The sequence below is a fragment of the Monocercomonoides exilis genome (genome assembly GCF_001643675.1).
Source record: "Monocercomonoides exilis strain PA203 chromosome Unknown scaffold18-1597598, whole genome shotgun sequence".
NCBI classification, from domain to species: Eukaryota; Preaxostyla; order Oxymonadida; family Polymastigidae; genus Monocercomonoides; species Monocercomonoides exilis.
Window position 1 is genome coordinate 1,100,596 of NW_027150563.1, and position 18,429 is coordinate 1,119,024.

General features: G+C 44.7%; 5 protein-coding genes across 5 annotated transcripts; 3 read left to right on the forward strand and 2 right to left on the reverse strand.

Annotated features, from left to right (window-relative positions):
* Nucleotides 1-28: 28 nt before the first annotated feature.
* On the forward strand, nt 29-10,443 carry MONOS_11023 (putative WD repeat protein; the record flags this gene model as incomplete). Its single annotated transcript, XM_067863520.1, has 8 exons — nt 29-144; nt 190-309; nt 363-402; nt 490-616; nt 693-1,385; nt 1,567-5,409; nt 5,485-9,815; nt 9,945-10,443. 8 exons carry the CDS (start codon nt 29-31, stop codon nt 10,098-10,100), a joined length of 9,426 nt encoding a protein of 3,141 aa, XP_067728914.1. The 3' UTR covers nt 10,101-10,443.
* A 95-nt stretch (nt 10,444-10,538) lies between these two features.
* Nucleotides 10,539-11,276, forward strand: MONOS_11024 (uncharacterized protein; the record flags this gene model as incomplete). Its single annotated transcript, XM_067863521.1, has 1 exon — nt 10,539-11,276. One exon carries the CDS (start codon nt 10,539-10,541, stop codon nt 11,274-11,276), a length of 738 nt encoding a protein of 245 aa, XP_067728915.1.
* Nucleotides 11,277-11,806: 530 nt separating this feature from the next.
* Nucleotides 11,807-12,241, forward strand: MONOS_11025 (uncharacterized protein; the record flags this gene model as incomplete). The annotated part of the gene is made up of 2 exons (XM_067863522.1): nt 11,807-11,904; nt 11,953-12,241. The coding sequence occupies 2 exons, from the start codon at nt 11,807-11,809 to the stop codon at nt 12,239-12,241; spliced, it is 387 nt and encodes a 128-aa protein (XP_067728916.1).
* A 3,197-nt stretch (nt 12,242-15,438) lies between these two features.
* MONOS_11026 (uncharacterized protein) lies at nt 15,439-15,855 on the reverse strand (the record flags this gene model as incomplete). The annotated part of the gene is made up of 1 exon (XM_067863523.1): nt 15,439-15,855. The coding sequence occupies one exon, from the start codon at nt 15,853-15,855 to the stop codon at nt 15,439-15,441; it is 417 nt and encodes a 138-aa protein (XP_067728917.1).
* A 118-nt stretch (nt 15,856-15,973) lies between these two features.
* On the reverse strand, nt 15,974-16,489 carry MONOS_11027 (uncharacterized protein; the record flags this gene model as incomplete). The annotated part of the gene is made up of 1 exon (XM_067863524.1): nt 15,974-16,489. One exon carries the CDS (start codon nt 16,487-16,489, stop codon nt 15,974-15,976), a length of 516 nt encoding a protein of 171 aa, XP_067728918.1.
* Nucleotides 16,490-18,429: the final 1,940 nt, after the last annotated feature.

Sequence of the window (18,429 nt, forward strand, 5' to 3'; positions counted from 1 at the left end):
ACTTCGTTCGTTGAAATCTTGAAAGGAAATGGAAATTGAAGGAGAAACGGAAGAAGTTACTTTTCTTCCGCCAAAGGAGGAGAAAGCCCCGCCAAAAAGAAAGGTTATAAGGAGACGACACAACCTTGTAAACGGGGATATAAGGTTTTTTTTGTTCTTGGTGCAATACTGTTTATAAATTTCGTTCAGGTACGTTTTCGGAATAGAGCAGCGTAGAAAAAATAATGTTCATATTGTTGGGCCAGATACCATTGCTTACGTTACGGGAAATTTTGTTGCGTTTCAGGATTTGAAACGAAGACAACAATTGTTTGAATATAACATATTTAAATATTTATTTACAATCTTTTGTTATTTATAAGGTGCCTAAATGGAAAGAACAAAGGATTTGGATCAATTGCAGTTTTGCTATTTTTGAATTTTAAATAGATTTTTTATTGTGATATTTATCAAAAATTTTTTTATTTTTATTCAAAACTTTTATTCAAGGTTCATCCAAGTGGGAAATGGATTGCAATCGGCGAAAGAGGCATTAACCCAAGAATATTAATATACTCATTTCCCTCACTTCACCTTGTTCAAACACTTCGCCATGGCACCGAATCTGGCTACACTGGTTTTTTGTTTTTTTAAAAAGAGAGATTTCTTTTATTATTATCTGAATTCAATTTTAAAAATAAAATTTATTTTAGCACTTCGTTTTGACAGAAATGGTGACAGACTAGGAAGTGTTGGAACGCATCCAGATTACATGCTCACAATATGGGATTGGAGAAATGGCAAAGTTCTTCTGAAAAACAAGGCCTTTTCTCAGGATGTGTTCACCATAGAATTCTCGCCGTTCCAGTTTGGTAAGCTGATTACGTCTGGGATTGGCCATATCCGCTTCTGGAAGATGGAATCTACGTTCACTGGGCTGAAGCTGAAGGGAGACATCGGAAAATTTGGAGTTGTGGAGCTCACCGACATCTCTTCCTTTGCCGAGCTTCCCAACGGGCAGATCGTCAGCGGGTCTGAGTCTGGGTTTCTGCTCCTCTGGGAGGCGGGCCTGCTACGCGGGCAGTTTGGACGCAGTGCAGAGAAAGGGTGCCACGACGGGGCGTGTGAGTGTGTGAAGCTGGACACGTTCTCCAAGATGCTGGTGACTGGGGGGTTCGACGGCTGTGTGCGGTGGTGGCTGCGGGCAGACTTCGAAATTGAGGTGCTGAACGCGACGGTGGTGCAGGTGATTAAGCCGCTGAAGGAGATCCGCCTGGGAGAGAGGCTGCCCATCCGCCTGCTGGTACCTGGAGAAAAAGAGTGGATGGTCCACACTGAAAACGGAGTGGTTGCACGTCTGAGCTATCAGAACGACATAGTCACGCACGAGCTCGAGTATCCGTCTGGTGTGTGATTCTGTTATTGAATGTTTCGTTTATTTAATGTATAATAAAAAAATAATATTTTCTTGAAAAAAATGAAACTTTAATTACAAACTTTATTTCCACCACCATTCACTTTTCTCTCTTTTCTTATCTCAATCCACTTCAAAAAAATTATGAAAATTATCTTCTTTTTCATTTCCAGACAACATCACCTGCATAGCGCTCCAGGGCGGCACACGGGGTGAGCTGTGCAGCAGCGATGTGAGCGGCGTGGGTGTGGCAGTTGGCTCAGAAGACGGGAAAGTGTTTGTGATGGACGCGGCCCGGCGGCGAGTGAGCTGCTGGAGACAATTCCAGTCGCCTGTGACAGCACTGCACTGGTGCCCCGAAGAGAGCGACGTGGTGGGGAAGCGGCTGATCGTGGCGTGTGCAGACGGCTCAATCAAAATCGTGCAGATTTCTGTACCGGCACCGCTGGCTCCTGTCCCGCCGGTGGATGAAGAGGCGGAGGAGGCGGAGGAAGAGCGCAAGTGGAGAGAGAAGATGAAGCGGAGGAGGGCAAGGAGGAAGGCGGAGCAGGCTGAGATGGAGGCGCTGGAGGAGACGGAGAAGAGGGAAGAGGAAGGAGATGGGAAGAAAGAAGAGAAGAAGGAAGGGAAAGAAGGAGATGAGAAGGGGTTGTCTGAATCAGTCGCATCACTTGAGAAGGAAGAAGGATCAGAGGGCGAAAACGCAAAGGGAGGAAAAGAATCTTCAGCAAAGAGCGAGGAAGAAGAAGAAGAAGTGAGCGATTCCGAGTTGTTTGACGAGGAAGACTTGGAGAAAGAGAAGCGGCGAAGGGCGAAGATTGTGCGGGAGCGTGCGGTTGTGGCGCCTCCGCTGCCTTCTCTTGAGATTCAGACAGCATTCAAGCCACACACAGAAAGAGTGAACTGCATCTCCGTCAGCCCGAACAAGCTGTGGGACGACTCAGGGGCAGAAGTGAGGCTGATTGTGACAGGGTCAGACGATGGCACTGTGTTCTTCTTTGCTCTCCCTGCCTCCATCGAGTCAGCAGGGCCAGTGGGGTTTGTGCGGGTGTCGTCGCGTGTGGTCAGCTTAACATGGCCAAACCTGGAGCCCAACCTGGAGATGGACAAAGGAACGGCTGAGGAGTACCAGGAAGGAGGAGAAAACGGAGGAGGAGAGAATGGAGAGAATGGAGAGAACGAAGGAGGTGATGGAGAAATGGCAGAAGGGACGGATATTTCTCCGATGGAAGGAAACAGAAAGAAAGTGTTTACGACCCCGAACGGCTTTGAGGATAGCGATGGAATTGAGTATGGGACAGAAGGGCTGGGTGATGAAGAGAACGAGCGAGAAGGATTTGGAGGAGATCAGAACATGGCATCACCAGCACGCACACCATCGCCTGTGAATCCACGCTCTACCTCTCCACAACCAGTAGCTTCTTCTTCTGCTGCTACTACTTCTTCCTCTTCTGTTTCATCATCTCCTCCCTCAACCTCTGCACAATCACCTCAATCACCCCAATCACCCCAATCCTCTCCTCTTCCCAACAACCTTCCAGAAACCAACCCATTCATCCCCAAAATACCTGCCGTGTACAAACCGCCCACTCGTCTCTCGTCCATCCCGAATGCTCTCTTTGTGCTGGCTGCCTGCGACGACGGCAGCATCCACGAAATCCCCATCCCGCCCATCGTCGTGAAGCCCTTAAGCGCTGAGACATTTATTATACCTGCGCCGGCAAATTATATTCCGCCTCGTGTGGTTGTACCGGCAACATCTGCAGCAGCAGCAGTTGATAATAATAACAGCCCAACAAAAGCAACTGGGAAGGGAAGTGATGGCAATGCCACTGGAAGTGAAGAAGCTCAAACGCAAATGCAGTCTCAGTCATCGCCTACACAGCAATCGCAACTGGATGACTCAACAGCACGTTCATTGACTACTCCCAATGCCTCATCATCATCATCATCCAACACACAACAATCTTCTTCTTCTGCTTCTGTTTCTGAGGCCGTATCCCCCTTCCATTCCGCTCTATTCACACAAGTTGCAATGTTTCCGTATGCAACAGCAGTTGATGCCATTTTGCAGCACGATGAGAAGTGTCTGAGGGAGAGGCTGATGAACGAGCACTTTGAAAGGCTGAAGAAAGAGGCAGAGACAAACTTGCAGGACATCACACAGCTGTTGGTGGAAGAGGCGCAAGAGGCAGAAGCACAAGAGCAGGAGAACGAGGCAGCGGAAGAGAAAGGAGAGAAGGAGAAAGGGAAGGGGAAGGGGAAGGGGAAAGAGAAAGATGGAGGAGAAGGAGGAGAAGGGGGAAAGAGGAAGAAGAAGGGCAAGAAGGGCAAGAAAGCAGGAGAAGGAGAAGAGGAAGAAGGAGGAGGAAACGATGAAGAAGAAGGCGAAGAGAATGAGGAAGACAAAGATGCAGCAGCTGCTGATGGCACAATTGCACCCAGAAGAACGCCGCAAGAGGAGAAGCTGTGGGAGAAAGCGAAGGTGATTGTGGAAGGGCTGATTCCGAAGCCAGTGAAGAAGTCAGAGCCAGTTCTGTTGGGGTGCCATGTGGTTGATGGAGGCATTGATTTTGGCTTCTGCAAAGTGGCAGTGGTGGGGGGGACACTGAGCGGGGGAATATACACGTTCTCTGGTGCTGTTGGGGATGAGCTGGATGCAAAAGCAGAGGAAGAGGAGAAGGAGAAGGAGAGGCAGAAGGAGAGAGAGAGGCAGGCGAAGAAGATGAGGGGGAGGAAGAACAGAGAGAATGAAGCTGCAAGAGAAAAAGAAGAGGAAGAGGCAGCAGCAGCAGCATCGTCATCAAATGCAGCAGTGAATATCCAACGTGTTCCAACTCCCATGGGAAGAAGAGACGGATTTGAGCGCTCACGCACACCAGCTTCTGTGATGACGTCGGCAGACGGCGCAGGCAGAGGAAGATCACCTTCGCCGTTTCCAGCACATTCACCTGCATCAAATGCGATGGGACAACAGCAACAAGATACTTCTTCTTTGCGTTCTGCTTCTCCAAACTCTTCTTCTTCTTCTTCTGGCAATCCCATCACCCCCACCTCTTCACACCATCCATCACAGAGTCAGCATTCTCTTCCCATTGACCAAGCATCCTCTTCATTCAATGACCCTTCGTTCTCTTCCCCCGACAACCAGCAGCTCACCTTCCGCAGCCGACGCAGAGGAGTCATTGCAACTCCAGCCAGGCCTTCCCAAATAACAGGAGTGTATCGTATTCCTGGTCTAACTGCCTACTCTTTCACACCTGGCTATGCATTCCTCGTCACAGGAGACGAAGAAGGGCGAATTGCTTTGCATTGCTCGTGTCCACATTCGCAGCTTCCTCCGAATTCTCATCCGCTTCTGGCGAAGCTAGCACCGATTTGGGGTGTCCATGCGCATAATTGTGCAGTTAGTTCAGTGGCTGTTGTGGGCGGGGGAAGGATTGTGAGTGGAGGGGTAGATGGGACAGTGTGTTGCTTTGATGTTGGAGTGAATGTGAATGTAAATGTAAATGGGAATGTGAAGGAGGAGGAGGAGAGGAGGTGGGAGGAGAAGGTGAGGGAGTTCTTTGGAGTGGGAGAGGAAGGAAAGGAGGAAGAGGAGAAGAAGGAAGAAAAGGAAGAAAAGGAAGGAGAAGGAGAAAGAGAAAGAAATTATCCTCTTTCAGATAATGAAAGAGGCAACGAGAACAATCAAAAGGAAGAATCGGACGCCCAAAATGAATTTTCATTTGCCGGCAGACGCAGAGAAAGAGAGAGGCAGAGAAGGGAGATGAAGCCCAGAGCCACTCTGAAGCAGCTGCTGGAAGAGAAGAGAGGGCTGGCTGTGCCGTTAATTCCCCGCACCGACCAGCCGTTTGAGCCAATAATTCCGCAAGTGCCTGCTTTTGACGCAGCGTATTATGAGCCGGTTTCGATGGCAAAAGCAGAAAAAATGGTGATGGAAAGGAGGAAAGAGAGGAAAGAAAGGAAAGAGAGGATGGAAGGTGAAACTGGGAATGAAAAGGAAGGAGATGATGGTTTGTATTTCTTTGAATATTTGTTGTTTGTTTATTTTTCCTTATTTTTCACTTTTTTTTTGTATATTTTTTTAGAATCTCATCTAAAGGTTAGCAGATCCAATTCTCTGTATAATGCAGCTGAAGACGAGGAGCAAGACGAAGGACATCTTCCAAATGGCGACTTTTCATATGTGATGTGTCAAGCTATTCCTCCTGCAAAGGAGAAGAAATTGAATGCAGATGGAGAAGAAGAGGAAGAGGAAGAGGATGAAGATGATGAGGAAGAAGAGGAAGAGGATGAAAGCGACGAGGAAGACGAAGACGAAGATGAAGCAGAAGCAGAAAGAAGAGAAGGAGAAGGCAACGAGCGCGAAGGAGGAAGAGGCGGGTACTTGGCAAAGAAGAAGGAGAAAGTGCAGTTGCCTGGTGGAAATAAAGCGTGGAGGAGGGCAGAAGAGGCAATAAGAGCAGGATTAACAGAGCCAGAGATTGAAATAGACGAAGATGCACTGCTTGCACAGAAAGCAGCAGAAGAGCAGAAGGAGAGAGAAATGAAGGAGAGGGAGGAGAGGATGAATGAAAATGGGGAGCAACGAGATAGCATTCAGTCTGAACATGAAAAGGAGAAAGGAGAAGGAGGAGAAGGGGAAGGAGAAGGGGAAGATGATGCTGACAAACCAGAACCATTGCAACCATCATCATCATCTTCTTCTTCTTCATCTTCTTCATCTTCTTCTTCTTCCCAGGGAACAACAACAGCACTTCCAGGTGTTGTGACAAAGCCCACCTCGTTCTCCACATACCTCGCCCCCAACACATCCACACTTGCCATCCCCACAATCGTCCTGACTGTTCTACGCCCTGTCTTCTCTGACTCATCCAGTGACATCCCACCAGGCGCCTTCTGTTTGGAAGAGGCTCGCAGAAAAGAAGATGAGAAGCAGTACATGACACAGGCAGAGAAGAGGAAGCAGGCCATGCGCTTCCAAATCGCCAAGCTGCGCGACCAGCTCCTTCAGCTCCAGAACAAGAACAGACTGTCCCCTTCTGCTGCCCAGCTGCCCCCTGAGGCGCTGGAGGCAGATTCTGAACTGCGGAATATTCTTGCGGCGCAGGTGGAGGAGCGGCTGGCGGAATTGCGGAGAGATGCGCTGAATGGGACAGTGCGGGCGTCATTGGGGCTGAAGAAGGCGAATGAAAGATACATGGACAACATCGAGATGATGCGCACGACGGTGAAAGGGTTCAAAAACGGACATTCGGTTTCTTCGTTCCGCCTGGTGAAGCTGCCAGCACACATCCTGAAGAAGACACAGCTGCTGATGAACAAAGCGCAGATGCAGCAGGCCAAAGCAACGCAGAGACTGAGAGAGAAAGAGAGAGAAAGAGAGCAGATGATGCAGGCAACACAGGCAAGTGGAGGCAGCCACAATGAATATGGCGGACAGCCCATGGCAGGGCAATCGCCAAGCTCGCAGTCAGGCAGCTCAGCCAGCACAGGCACACTCCACACACCTGCACAGAACAAGAGAGGAGGAATGGATCAGACACAAATGCAACTGCAACAACAGCAGCAGCAGCAGCATCGTGCTGGCTCGCCTGCTGGTTCGATACAGTCTGCTACGTCGCACATAAACCAGTCTCCGCAGAAGGGATTTGGTGGAAGCAGGGCAGTGACGAGTGGAACAGAAGGTGGAAGTGCATTTGGCGGAGGGAGTGTGGCACAAGTGGGAGGCACGACTATGAAGATGGCAAACAAGACACTCACTGGAAAAGCAGCAACACTGGCAAAGGAGCAGGAGAGAGAGAGAAAGAAAGCGCTGAGAGAGGCAGAGTGGGCAGCGCACAACGCAAAGAAGCCGAAGTATCCTGATCCCCACCGCTTTGAGGCGAAGCGGTCGGGCGCCCTTGGCTCAACAGGGAAGTTTGGTGACACTCACTTTGGGAGTGGAGCAGCTGGGGGAGGGATGGAAGAGATGGCTGGGTCAGATGTGTTTGAGCCAGAAGACCAGGTGATGATCGATGCAGTGATGAGCGACGTGGGCGAGCAGAAGCTGAAGACAGAGCCTGATTTTGTGGTGGCAGAGAGGGACAGGCCGAATGGAGAGAAGAAAGAGCGAGAGATTCTGTTCCACCAGTACGGTGTGCACAACATCCAGATGCGGTTCAACGAGTTTCTGGAGAAGCTGCGGTCGCACAAGCAGAATCTGATTGTGAAGCTACGGATGATCGCAGCGCGTGTGCACGACATCTCCCGCGACATTGGCGATGCTGTTCACATCTTCACTCCCAAATGGGATGGGGCAGAGTTTCCAGAGAAGATGCTGGAGGTGTCAGACAGCGATATCAGAGAGTACGAGACACGCCTCGCGCTGAAGAAGGAGAGAGAGGCAGCAGCAGCAAGGGAGGCACAGAGCGGGGGAATTGGGCTGATGAATGCAGGTGGAAGTGGAGATTCCGGGAAGAAGAAGAGTGGAGCGAGTGAGGGAGAAGGAGGAGAAAGTGGAGAGAAAGGAGCTGGTGAGGGAGGTGATGCAACATCGTCTGCATCTGGAAATGGTGATGGGGCAGATGGAGAAGGAGGACGAAAGGAGGGTTCCACATCATCTTCATCTTCGTCTTCTTCTTCTTCCTCCTCTTCATCTTCTTCTTCCTCATCTTCTTCAACCTCATTTGGTGATGATGAAGAAGTGCGTCTAGTTGACCCATGGGATCCATCAACAGCATTTCCTTCTGATCCCATCGAAGTTCATCCGTTTCTGCACGGAATGGCTACCCAGCCACTGCCAGGGGCTGACAAGAACACATATTTGTTCCCACCGCCATATGCTGGCTCGTCTGCTGCGAATGGAATGGGCAGTGCACAGGGAAGCAGCGATTTCGGATCAGACCTGTCGAGTCTGGACTCGAAGCGGAGGGAAATGTTGGGAGCGATTCCAGTTTCGATGTTAGAGCAGATTGAGAGGGCGACAAGGATTATGGCGCTGAGAGGGGAGAGAAGGAGACTGATGCTGGCGAGTGAAGGGCTGGTGAACGAGTTTGATGCGCAGGTGGATGAATTGAGGAAGAGCAGGTTCAAACTGGCGGGGGAGATCAAGAGCGCAGACTTGAGATTAGTCACTCTGTTTGAAGAGCTGGTGCTTTTGAAGGAGTTTGAAGAGGAAGACGCGAAGCTGTCTGCACAATACAGGCAGTGCAAGACGGAGAAAGCAGAGCTGACGAAGCAGATGATGTGGTCGCAGCGGAAGATGGAGCAGAAGAAGAGGGATTTGCTGAATCTGCGTGCAAAAGAGGAGGAAACGAGACACAAGTTCGACAAGCTGATGAACGAGAACAAAGGCACAGAAAATCCATTCTACACGAAGTTTGTGAAGATCTTTGAGCATACAGTGAAGAAGAAGAGCACAGAAAGCGACGAAGAAGAAGGCGATGACGATTCTTCAGTCTCCACAATTGACTCGCAGAATCTGTTGGAGGAGCAGCTGAAGTCGTCGAGCGGATCATCAGGAGCAGACGAAGAAGAGGATTACGACGGCTCACTGCCAGAAGGGTGTGACGAAGCACTATACAACGAGGTGCTGAAGCTGGCTGAGGAGAATCTGCCGCATGTGGAGGAGAAGCAGTACCTGGACCAGTCGATCAGAGACCTGTCGGAGAAGACGCTGGGGCTGACGCAGCGGATGAAGAAAGCAGAAGAGGCGCTGCGTTCGGCAGACAAGCAGATTGTGTCTGCACAGAAAGTGAAGCAGGACAAGCTGAACAGATTGTCCACAGTGGTGGCACTGCAGGCACACCAGATCGAATACCTCCACCAGATCCCGCTCAGCAACCTCGACCAGGCAGCGATTGCGCCTTCTTCCACTCCTTCCTCGTCTCCCACGTCTTCGCCTTTGTCTTCGTCTTCCTCTTCTCTTTCTGATGAGAACGAGCCAGAGGACGTCAGCTGGGCGCTGCGAAGCGACTTTGCAGAGGCTGTGGTGTGCACCACGGGGCAGGTGAACACGCTGCTGCAGAACTTGGACAAGGCACAAGTGAACAAGGAGAAGTACATTTCGCTGCTGCAGAAGAGGCGGCAGGAGCTGCGGCAAGTGAAGTCGCAGCTGAAGGAGAAGCAGACGGAGCTGGCGGCGAAGCAGCAGGAGCTGCGGGGTGTGTCTATGCTGAAGTTTGGGCAAGTGGTGAATCCAGAGGACGTAATGCGGTGGGCGAGCCACAAGGCGTCGTCTGATCTAACGGCGCTGATTGGGAAAGAGGAGAAGCAGCTGTCGATGGAAGTTGCGCTGGAGGAAGAGAAGCTGCTGCAGCTGAGGATGGAGCTGGCAGATTTGGTGAGGAAGAATACGGCCGAGCTGAAGAAGCTGGGAACGGCACTGGAGGAACAGCAGCAGATTGAAAAGGCACTTGGAACATCAATGCAGAAAGTGGTATGTTGGAAGAATGAGTCGAGTTTTATTATTATTATTATTATTATTATATTTTCTTTTTAAATGAACCATCAAAATCACATTTCTGAATATTCTTCTAATAATTTCATATTTCTTATTATTGAATAGACTGCGGACTTCCCAACTCTTTCTACACAACGAAGCGGTGGAACAGCCAACGATGCACTGAGACGGCAAATCAGCCAGCAAAAGCAGGAGATTGAGCAATTGAGAGACCAGATATATGCACTCAGGCGAAAAGGAGGTACTTGGCATCAGCAGTGAAAGAATTGAATAAATCTTCAGAAAATGAACAGAGACAAGAAAATAACACAAATTAATGAGAAATCGTTTTAATAAAAATTGGAGAAAACAGGGAAAGAGATTGGGAAAAAAAAAAAGAAGGAAAGAAAGGTGAGTGTAAAGCAAGAACAGTAGAATAAAGATAGAGATAGGAATATTTTTATTTTTTGTTCTAAAAATTCTCATCTTGTCACAAATATCTGAATTCATCTCACATTTCTGATCCTCATTCAATATTTTATTAATTTTAAGAAATGCTCCATTTCAAATGAACTTATTCAAATTACTCTTTGTGGGAAAAAAAAAAGATTAAAGTACAGAGAACCTTAATTCTCCGGAACAAACGATCAACTGCAACACCTCTTGTTATGGGAGTAAGGAGCCTATATTAAGGGCTCTGTCGCTTACCAGATTATTAACATGGAAGCATCAACTGCAGGACCTACATCAGGACTGAGCGGTGATTTTTCCCTCGGCGGATCAACGGGCGGCGTGGGCTTATTTCAGCCTACCTCCTCAAGCAGTTCTCTCACTTCCGACCAATTCCCAGCAACTTCACAACCTGCACCAGCAGATCGGACAGAAAGCCATGTTCCGTCATTTTCTTCGCTTTGCCAGGACAAATTTAATGATAACATCAATTCTTCTGTATTCGATCTTCACACGGATTCCGCAGACTTAGCGAAAACAGTTGAGCAATTAGAATCCATTGCTTTCACGCCATTTATTCCAGCCAGAACTCATCATCATGCAAGATCATCAAATTGGCTAAGAGACGTGCTCGATTCCAGCGAGAACAGAGTGGAAAGATATCTTATTCTGGCATCAAAGGATTTGATCATGTCTCGTCCAGAAGGTGAAGCCAGGAAAGAGAGGACATCAGACGTCATGCTCCTTATTGCTGAAGCGCTCCAGGAGGAAAGCCATACAAGAATTCAGGCTGAGTTTGGTTTTGATGCAGCTCGCACTCTCAAGGAAGACCAAAAAGACCCCCTCGTTTCCAGCGACAAGCTCGCAAAGATAACACCAAAACTGGAAGCATGGAAGACAAGAAGAGAAGCCATCATCAGAGCACAACGCACGAGAACCTATTTTTTTCGGGGTGCGACGTCCCAAGGAGGCACTCGATCAGAAGGAAGGTCAAGCAGGATGTGGTAGAGAGTGGTTTCTCCATCAAAAGCACCAGGAGCCTGGAGGTGGAAGTTGCAGGGGGTGGGACTCAGCTAACTGCGGAAGAGTGGGATTCACTGGGGGTGCGCAGTGTTATACGGGAAGGAATCTTACCAATTTGGAGGGAGAAGAGTGCAAGGGAGCGCCTAAAAAAAGGTGGTGGAGGCTGGGAGAGGCTTCCTTGGATCCAAGCAGGAAGAGGAAGAATGCGCGAAGTGGGTGCAGGAAGGCCTTGCTTCGAGGGTCCTGGTTCAGCTTCCTCCAGGTGCAGCGAAATGACTCTACACCTTGTTTTTTGTGAAGAAGAAGAACGGCAAATACAGGCAGATCCTAGACTGCAGGCCTCTTAACAGTACGGTTAAAGGAATACATTTCAAAATGGAGGATCATTGGACACTGGAAAGGTTGATACAATAGGATGGCCACTCCACAACAATAGATTTGTCTCAAACGAATTTTCTAATTCCAGTTCACCCTTCTTTCATTCACTTTCTTTCTTTCATATTCAGAGACAAGACATGCGCCTTCAAAGGAATGCCCTTCGGCTACAAGGATGCGCACCTCATTTTCACACGCGTTATGAGGAAAGTTACTTAGGAAATACGAAACAGATGGGGTCTGCGCTGCTTTGCTTTCTTGAATGATATGGTACTGCTTCATCAAGACCCAAACAAGCTTCAGACAGCAACGAAAGAGATCACTGCATGGCTTGGAAGGCTTGGACTGTTGGTCAACTTCGACAAGAGCAAACTGCAGCTGAGGCAGACATTCAACTTTCTCGGATGGAAGTGGAGGACAAAGAGAGGTGCAGTCAGCCAAGAACAAGAGAGATGCAGGTCCTTGTAGAAGGAGTGCAAACGGTGGATGAGACTTGCAAGGAGAAACGCAGAAGTCCGGATCAAGAGCTTTGCATCGTTTGTAGGTCTCATCAGTTCCACACGGTTCGTCATTAGAGACGCTTCGCTTCAAATGAACAGATTATACCAGGCACTCAACAGAGTGGTGAAGAAGGAAGGATGGAATAAAACGATGAGAGTCAACCCCTCGATCATCAAGCAAATACACGGATAAAAGAAAAGATTAACCAAGAAGGAACAAATACATTTCACATCATTCGCAGCACCCCAGGAGGTCCTTACTATGGATTCGGCACCCCGGGCTTGTGGAGCCACGCTAAGGATCAACGGAGACTTGTACCACTTTCACCAACCTTTCAACAAGGCCTTTTTAAGCCAAACCTCCAACTTCAAGGAGATGTTGGCTGTCTTAATTGCACTCAAGCACTTCCTCCCACTTTATCTTGGGCTCCACATTCACATAGTCTTGTAAAAATCAGACAACACGACTGTTGTCTATGACATCAATCGTTGGTCAGCAGGAGCGAATCTCCTTTCTCTGCTTAGGAAAATACGACAAATGACAACAGAATGGTATATTCAGATGAGAGCGGTTCACCTTCCAGGAGTAAAGAACGAGACCGTGGACGCATCATCAAGATTCCAGCGCGCAGGAGATGACGAGATCACAGACGAAGCATTAAGAGAGCAGGAACATTGATTGGATCCCACAATTGAACAGGACGCCTCCGCAATCGCGACAAACAGGAAAACAATGACTTGGTTTGGACCAGGAAGCCCGATGTTGAAAGACTGGCTTTTAGCGGATTGGAGCACAGCGATTACTCTGGTTCACCCGCCAGTAACTCTGATTCTTCCATGCATCAAGAAGATTCAGGGAGAAAACGTTAGAGAAGTGATTCTGCTTCCAGCTTGGAGGAACCAGATTTAGAACCAGCTGCTTATGGAGATGACAACACGTTGTGAGAAGGCATAGGTCTGAATTGTACCATTTTGTTGAAGGCATTAAAAAATCTAAAATTCACAAATTATAAATTGTTATTAAACCTCCTCGTCACCCCGCCAATGACGAGCATTTTTTTGAAAAGTGACAAACAAATCTGAATTTTATATGTCACTTTTTTTTGAACGAGAATTATTATTTATTTTGGAAAATAATTCTTTCTAAATTATTGAAATGGTTTCAGTTTTATAACGATATATCTTTAATTAATTTGTGAATTAATTGAAATCAATAAAACTTTTGAAAATTTTTCGTTATGGAAAAGTTGATTAATTTTTTCAGATTCGGATTTTTTTGATCGTCACTTTTTTTGATCATTTGTCATTTTTTGATAATTTTGGCACTTCCCGTCACTGACGTCATTTTTAAGTGACTTGTCATTTTGGAAACTAACTGTTCTTGAATAATGTTGCAAAACCAAATTGATGAAAATGAATGCTTGACAGAATTAATTCGGTCAATCAAAGATCCAGACACAGTTTGCCTCATTAAACACTTTTTGGATGATCTTGCCCACTTTATCTCTTTTGTGATGTATTTTTGAAAGGATTTATTATTCAGAAACACCATGAATGATTTTTATTGAGAAAAGTGCGAATTTTTGAAACTCAAAAGATTTAAAGAATTTAAGTTTTTTCAATGAATGAATAATGCATTTGGTTTGATTCCTTTTGTTAATGATCAACGAAATTTCCAGAAAAGCTCAAATAATATTTTTATAGATTTATTGAATCACATTGAAACTCTTCGAATAAGCTCACTATCAATGGAAATGGAAAGCAGCACGGACGAATCAGACGAAGAGTATGATGAAGATCTGTTCGGATTGTTATGTGCAGAAAACGAAGCAATTGACGATGAATATATGGAAGATTTTGATGAAAGAAATCCAACGGATAATGTATATCATTCCAAAGAAGAAAAGAAGACAAATTTTGATGAACAACAGAAAAGTGTCAACATAATGGATGAGGAGGAAGAATATTGTTGCTCAACAAATGATGATTTGCATAAACTGGAGGAGTGATATGTTGAAAACGATATTGGAACGTGCCTTGTGATATTTTGATCAGTGAAAAGAATCCATTTTCATAATTTCGAACTGGAAGAGAAACCAATGCTCAGAATTTTTGACGCAGTGTTTGGAGATTGGCATGGTTGGATGGTTTGCAGCTTTAGGGAGACTTTTCAAAGTTTTATTGGTCAAGAAAAAGGAGAAATAATTGAAGGCTGTTTGCTGTTGTTTCTGAGATTTTTGGAAAAAAAGGAAACTGAAAAATGTGTGATTGAAGATGATTCATTCATTTATTATTCCAATATGTTTCGAAAAAGCGATATTCACAAAATATACTCATCATTTGGATACTGCCTTATACAATCTCCTTGTAGCTAATTTTTTTGTGAAAGATTATTTTCCAGGGCTCGATGAATTGTGGGAGAAAGACGTCAGAGTTTATCAATTGACATTTTGAACTGCTTGTTGCATAACGAATAAAAAATTTAACTTTTTGTTCTTTTCATTTTCATTTCAGGTTTATCATTAACATGCGAATAAACATATATCTTCTCATATTTTATTACCAAAATTGAAACATTCATTCATTCTTCAATCTTTGAGCATTTTTACGCAATAGTTTCTGGTGCATTGGCCGCTTCACTCATTGCGCTTTCACTTCCTTCTTCTAGTTCCAACAAATACATCTCCTTTATCATCCGTGCAGCGACTGTTGAATTCTTTGAGATAAGTTCACCGATAGAGTTATCTTTGCTTCAAGGAACAGATATTCATTTCTCTGCAACGTATTTATCAGAGTAGGAAGAAAAGTCGGACGCAGATGAAGAAAAACACATTATTTGAAGCTGTGCGGGAGGAGGTGCTGTCATGAAAGAATACGATGCAGAAAGAAAGAAAAATACAAGTGAGTATTTTGAAGTTGCCAAAGAGCGACAAAATATCATAGAGGCATCTGTTTATCCAAACAAGATATGAAGATGAAAATAAAGGATCTGACATTTCATTATTTTTGGTTGAAGAAAAGACGAGTGAAAGAAGTGAAAGAAGAAGAAGAAGAAATTGAAATGGCTAACTGACCTTCATTCTCGTTCAACCTGCTGTTGATTTAAATTTCAATTCAACTTTTGATATTCACTTTGTTTCCACAACTTCATTATTTGTCATTTCTCTCTTCTTCTCTTTCTCCTTCAAATGTCCTACCCCTTCCGCTTCTTCTTGTAACATCTGCTTCAGAAACCGTCTGGCTGTTTCGAGTCTGTAGTTGAGTGAAGACAGTCAAATGTCTCCAGCAAGTGCCGTCGCATCAGCCATGCCAATGTCAGCAAGTGAGAGCAGAGAGAAGAACGACGTCCATTCTTTGGCCTGCTGGTGGGTGTATTGCTTGTGGATGATGGAAGAAGAGGCGAAAGAAGAAGAAGAGGCGGAAGAAGAAATAGATAATGATAATGAAGAAGATGATAATGAAGAAGAAGAAGAACATGAAGAAGAAGCATCATAAGAATCCTTCACTGAATCAACTTCCTCCATCTCTTTCTGATTTCTTTCTCTTTCAAATGCCTCAATGAACTCCTGTGCGAGAATGTGGTCAACAACCATCTCATCAGTCACAATGTATGATGCACCATTAACACATTCACACAGAAGTGCGAGGTGAGCAGGCAAAATCTTCAGCAGGTTCGCCAGTTGCATCATTACTCGTGAATAAAGCGCACTCGATCGAAGAGACTCAGAATGAGTGTTGTATAAATGTCCCCTCAGCGTTTCCTGCACAGATCAGGAGGAAGAAGAAGAGAAAGATAAGTTATTTCTTCTAATTTTGTTGGTTCTGCCTTTTTCTTCTTCTTTCGCTGTTTCTCCTTCTTCTTCTGCTTGTCCTCTCTTTCACATTGTTTGTCTGTAAATTAATTTGTCTCTGCTCCTTTGCCACATGCTGTGCGACAGAGTTGATGGAAGTCGTTCTGTTTTCCTTTTCCTCTGCCGTTTCAAAAAGGCTGCTGTTCTCCTTCAACAAGGACGGATAACAGTACAACAGCACTCCCAGCATAAAATTCTTCTTTGCCGAAAAAAGCATCTCTGTCTGCAGCATCGCAAACTCTTGCTTCACAGCCAGCGGCGGTACCTCATCCAAAATGCTTCCGTCTTCCCACTTCGCAAAGAACACCGCTTCCCCGTCAGGCACCAGCCACCCGAAGCCTTCTCTCCACAGCTCTGCCAGCGCAATCATGTCCTGCTTCGGAAAGTCATCTTCCGTGCCCTCTTTCGCAAAGTGCGCAGTGGCTCGACCGAAGTCGATGCGGTCGCTGCCAATGCCGTAGAGATGGTTCATTCAGTAGAACCGGTTGTGCTGTGTGCTGGCCAAATAGTCATTCTCTTCAGTTGCTTGAGAGAATGAAGGTTCCACTCCGGCTGTTTGTATCGCAGTGAAAAATGAATCTGCACCGCTTTTCTTCTCACTATCATAAAATTTGTAGTATGCTTGCTTGTTCTTTTTCAAAGCCGATCGAAATTTGGCAGACTTGTTCGCGATATGTTGAAAATCAATGCAACTGTCAACTTCCATGGATTGATCAGCATCACAAGGTGGAATAACTCCAAGCCAGGAATAAAATGATGTGTATGTTGGAACAAAGGCCATGTTCAAAAGAGTCGAATGCGCCAAATTCATCATTAAAAAAAATGAAAAATAAAAGATCATGATCAATATTTATTATCAAAAAGGGATTATGCAACAGATTAGAGGCAAAAGAAAAGGAAGCTTCAGTGTTCATCGAAGAAGCAAATGCGTTAAACCCTATCACCTTTAATATAAAAAAAGATGATTTTTTAAATTAGTTGAAAATTTCATTGAATTTATGTTTTTTTGAAAATATTGAAATTTATTCTAACATTCATAGAATTATCAGAATAATGTCTTTGGGAAAATAGAAAGATTCTGTCATATTCATTATTTAACAAAAATGCCAATGTTCCAAATTACTCGGAATATCCTTTATCCAACTTTTTATTAATTACTTTCAAAACACTTAATTGATTGGAAGTTGGGGTCAACTTTACATCATTTTATTATAGAAAGAAAAATGAAACAAATAACATAACTGTTTGTATCATAAAATACAATTATTAAAATATTCTTAAAACAAAGCAAACGATGAAAGGAAAATGTACAAATTAAATCATCAAATTTCTAGAATTTTCAAACCGAAATTTTCCCCGATTCGATTTATTGAAAAAAGATAACATAAACGACAACAATTACAAAGAAAAAGAAAAGGGGGGAGACGAGGAAGAAAAAGAAGAGCAGAAATTCCAATTGAAATTCTTTTGCTTGTTTGACGAAGATCGAAGAGGATGAAAAGCACAGAAAGAAGAAAATGATTTTGAATAAGCGTTAGAAAAAAAAAGTGAAGCTATTCATTAATGTGTGCGTGATATGGAGTCTTAAGTTCAATGATCTTCAGTAGTTGTCTCACTGTTTGCGCTCTGCTGCGAATGCTGCTAATGCTGAAGAGACCATGGTTGCATCAAAGACGCACTTCACGAAGGTGCTGAGCGCTTCCTTTCCAAAGCAATGCCACCGCCCTGGCTTAAAAAAGTCGCCAATCGCAGAAGATGCATTATTCGATGGGGAGGAGGCTGAGTATGTACTTCTGCAACATGAATGAATTTCGTTCTGAAAGATAGAAGAATGATAATTGAAAAATAATTGCAGTCAAAGAACTGAGAGGCAAAGAACTGAAATAAGATGATAATTGATAATCATTAAACAGGAACGCAATTATCAAAATTATTGCATTTTGTTTACTGCTGATGAAAGGCAGTGATGAAAAAGAAAGAAGATAAAGTTGAAAAAACTCGAGAACAATGCATTGAGGATATGTTTGAAAGCAAAAAATAAAAGGTATTAAATAACAAAAGCAAAACGATAAAATACAATAAAATGGACAGATAAAGAGATTGCAAAACCTTGATCAAACTTTTGTTAATTTCAACATCGGTTTTCTAAGATAATGAATTACGCCATCACTTTTTTTCTCACAGAATTGATCTTTTAAAAATGTTTCTGTTTCCACAGGAACACTGGATGTTTGAATATATTTTTCAAATTAATATCATTGGCAAATAACATTCCTTATAAGTTCTTCCAAAATTCAACAGAATTTAGTGCTCTCTATTTTCAAAAGCAAGACAACGAATTTTGATAATTAAAGTATGGGTTTCGATATAAATTTTTTCTCTTTTGAAACATTATCAAAATCAATACACAAT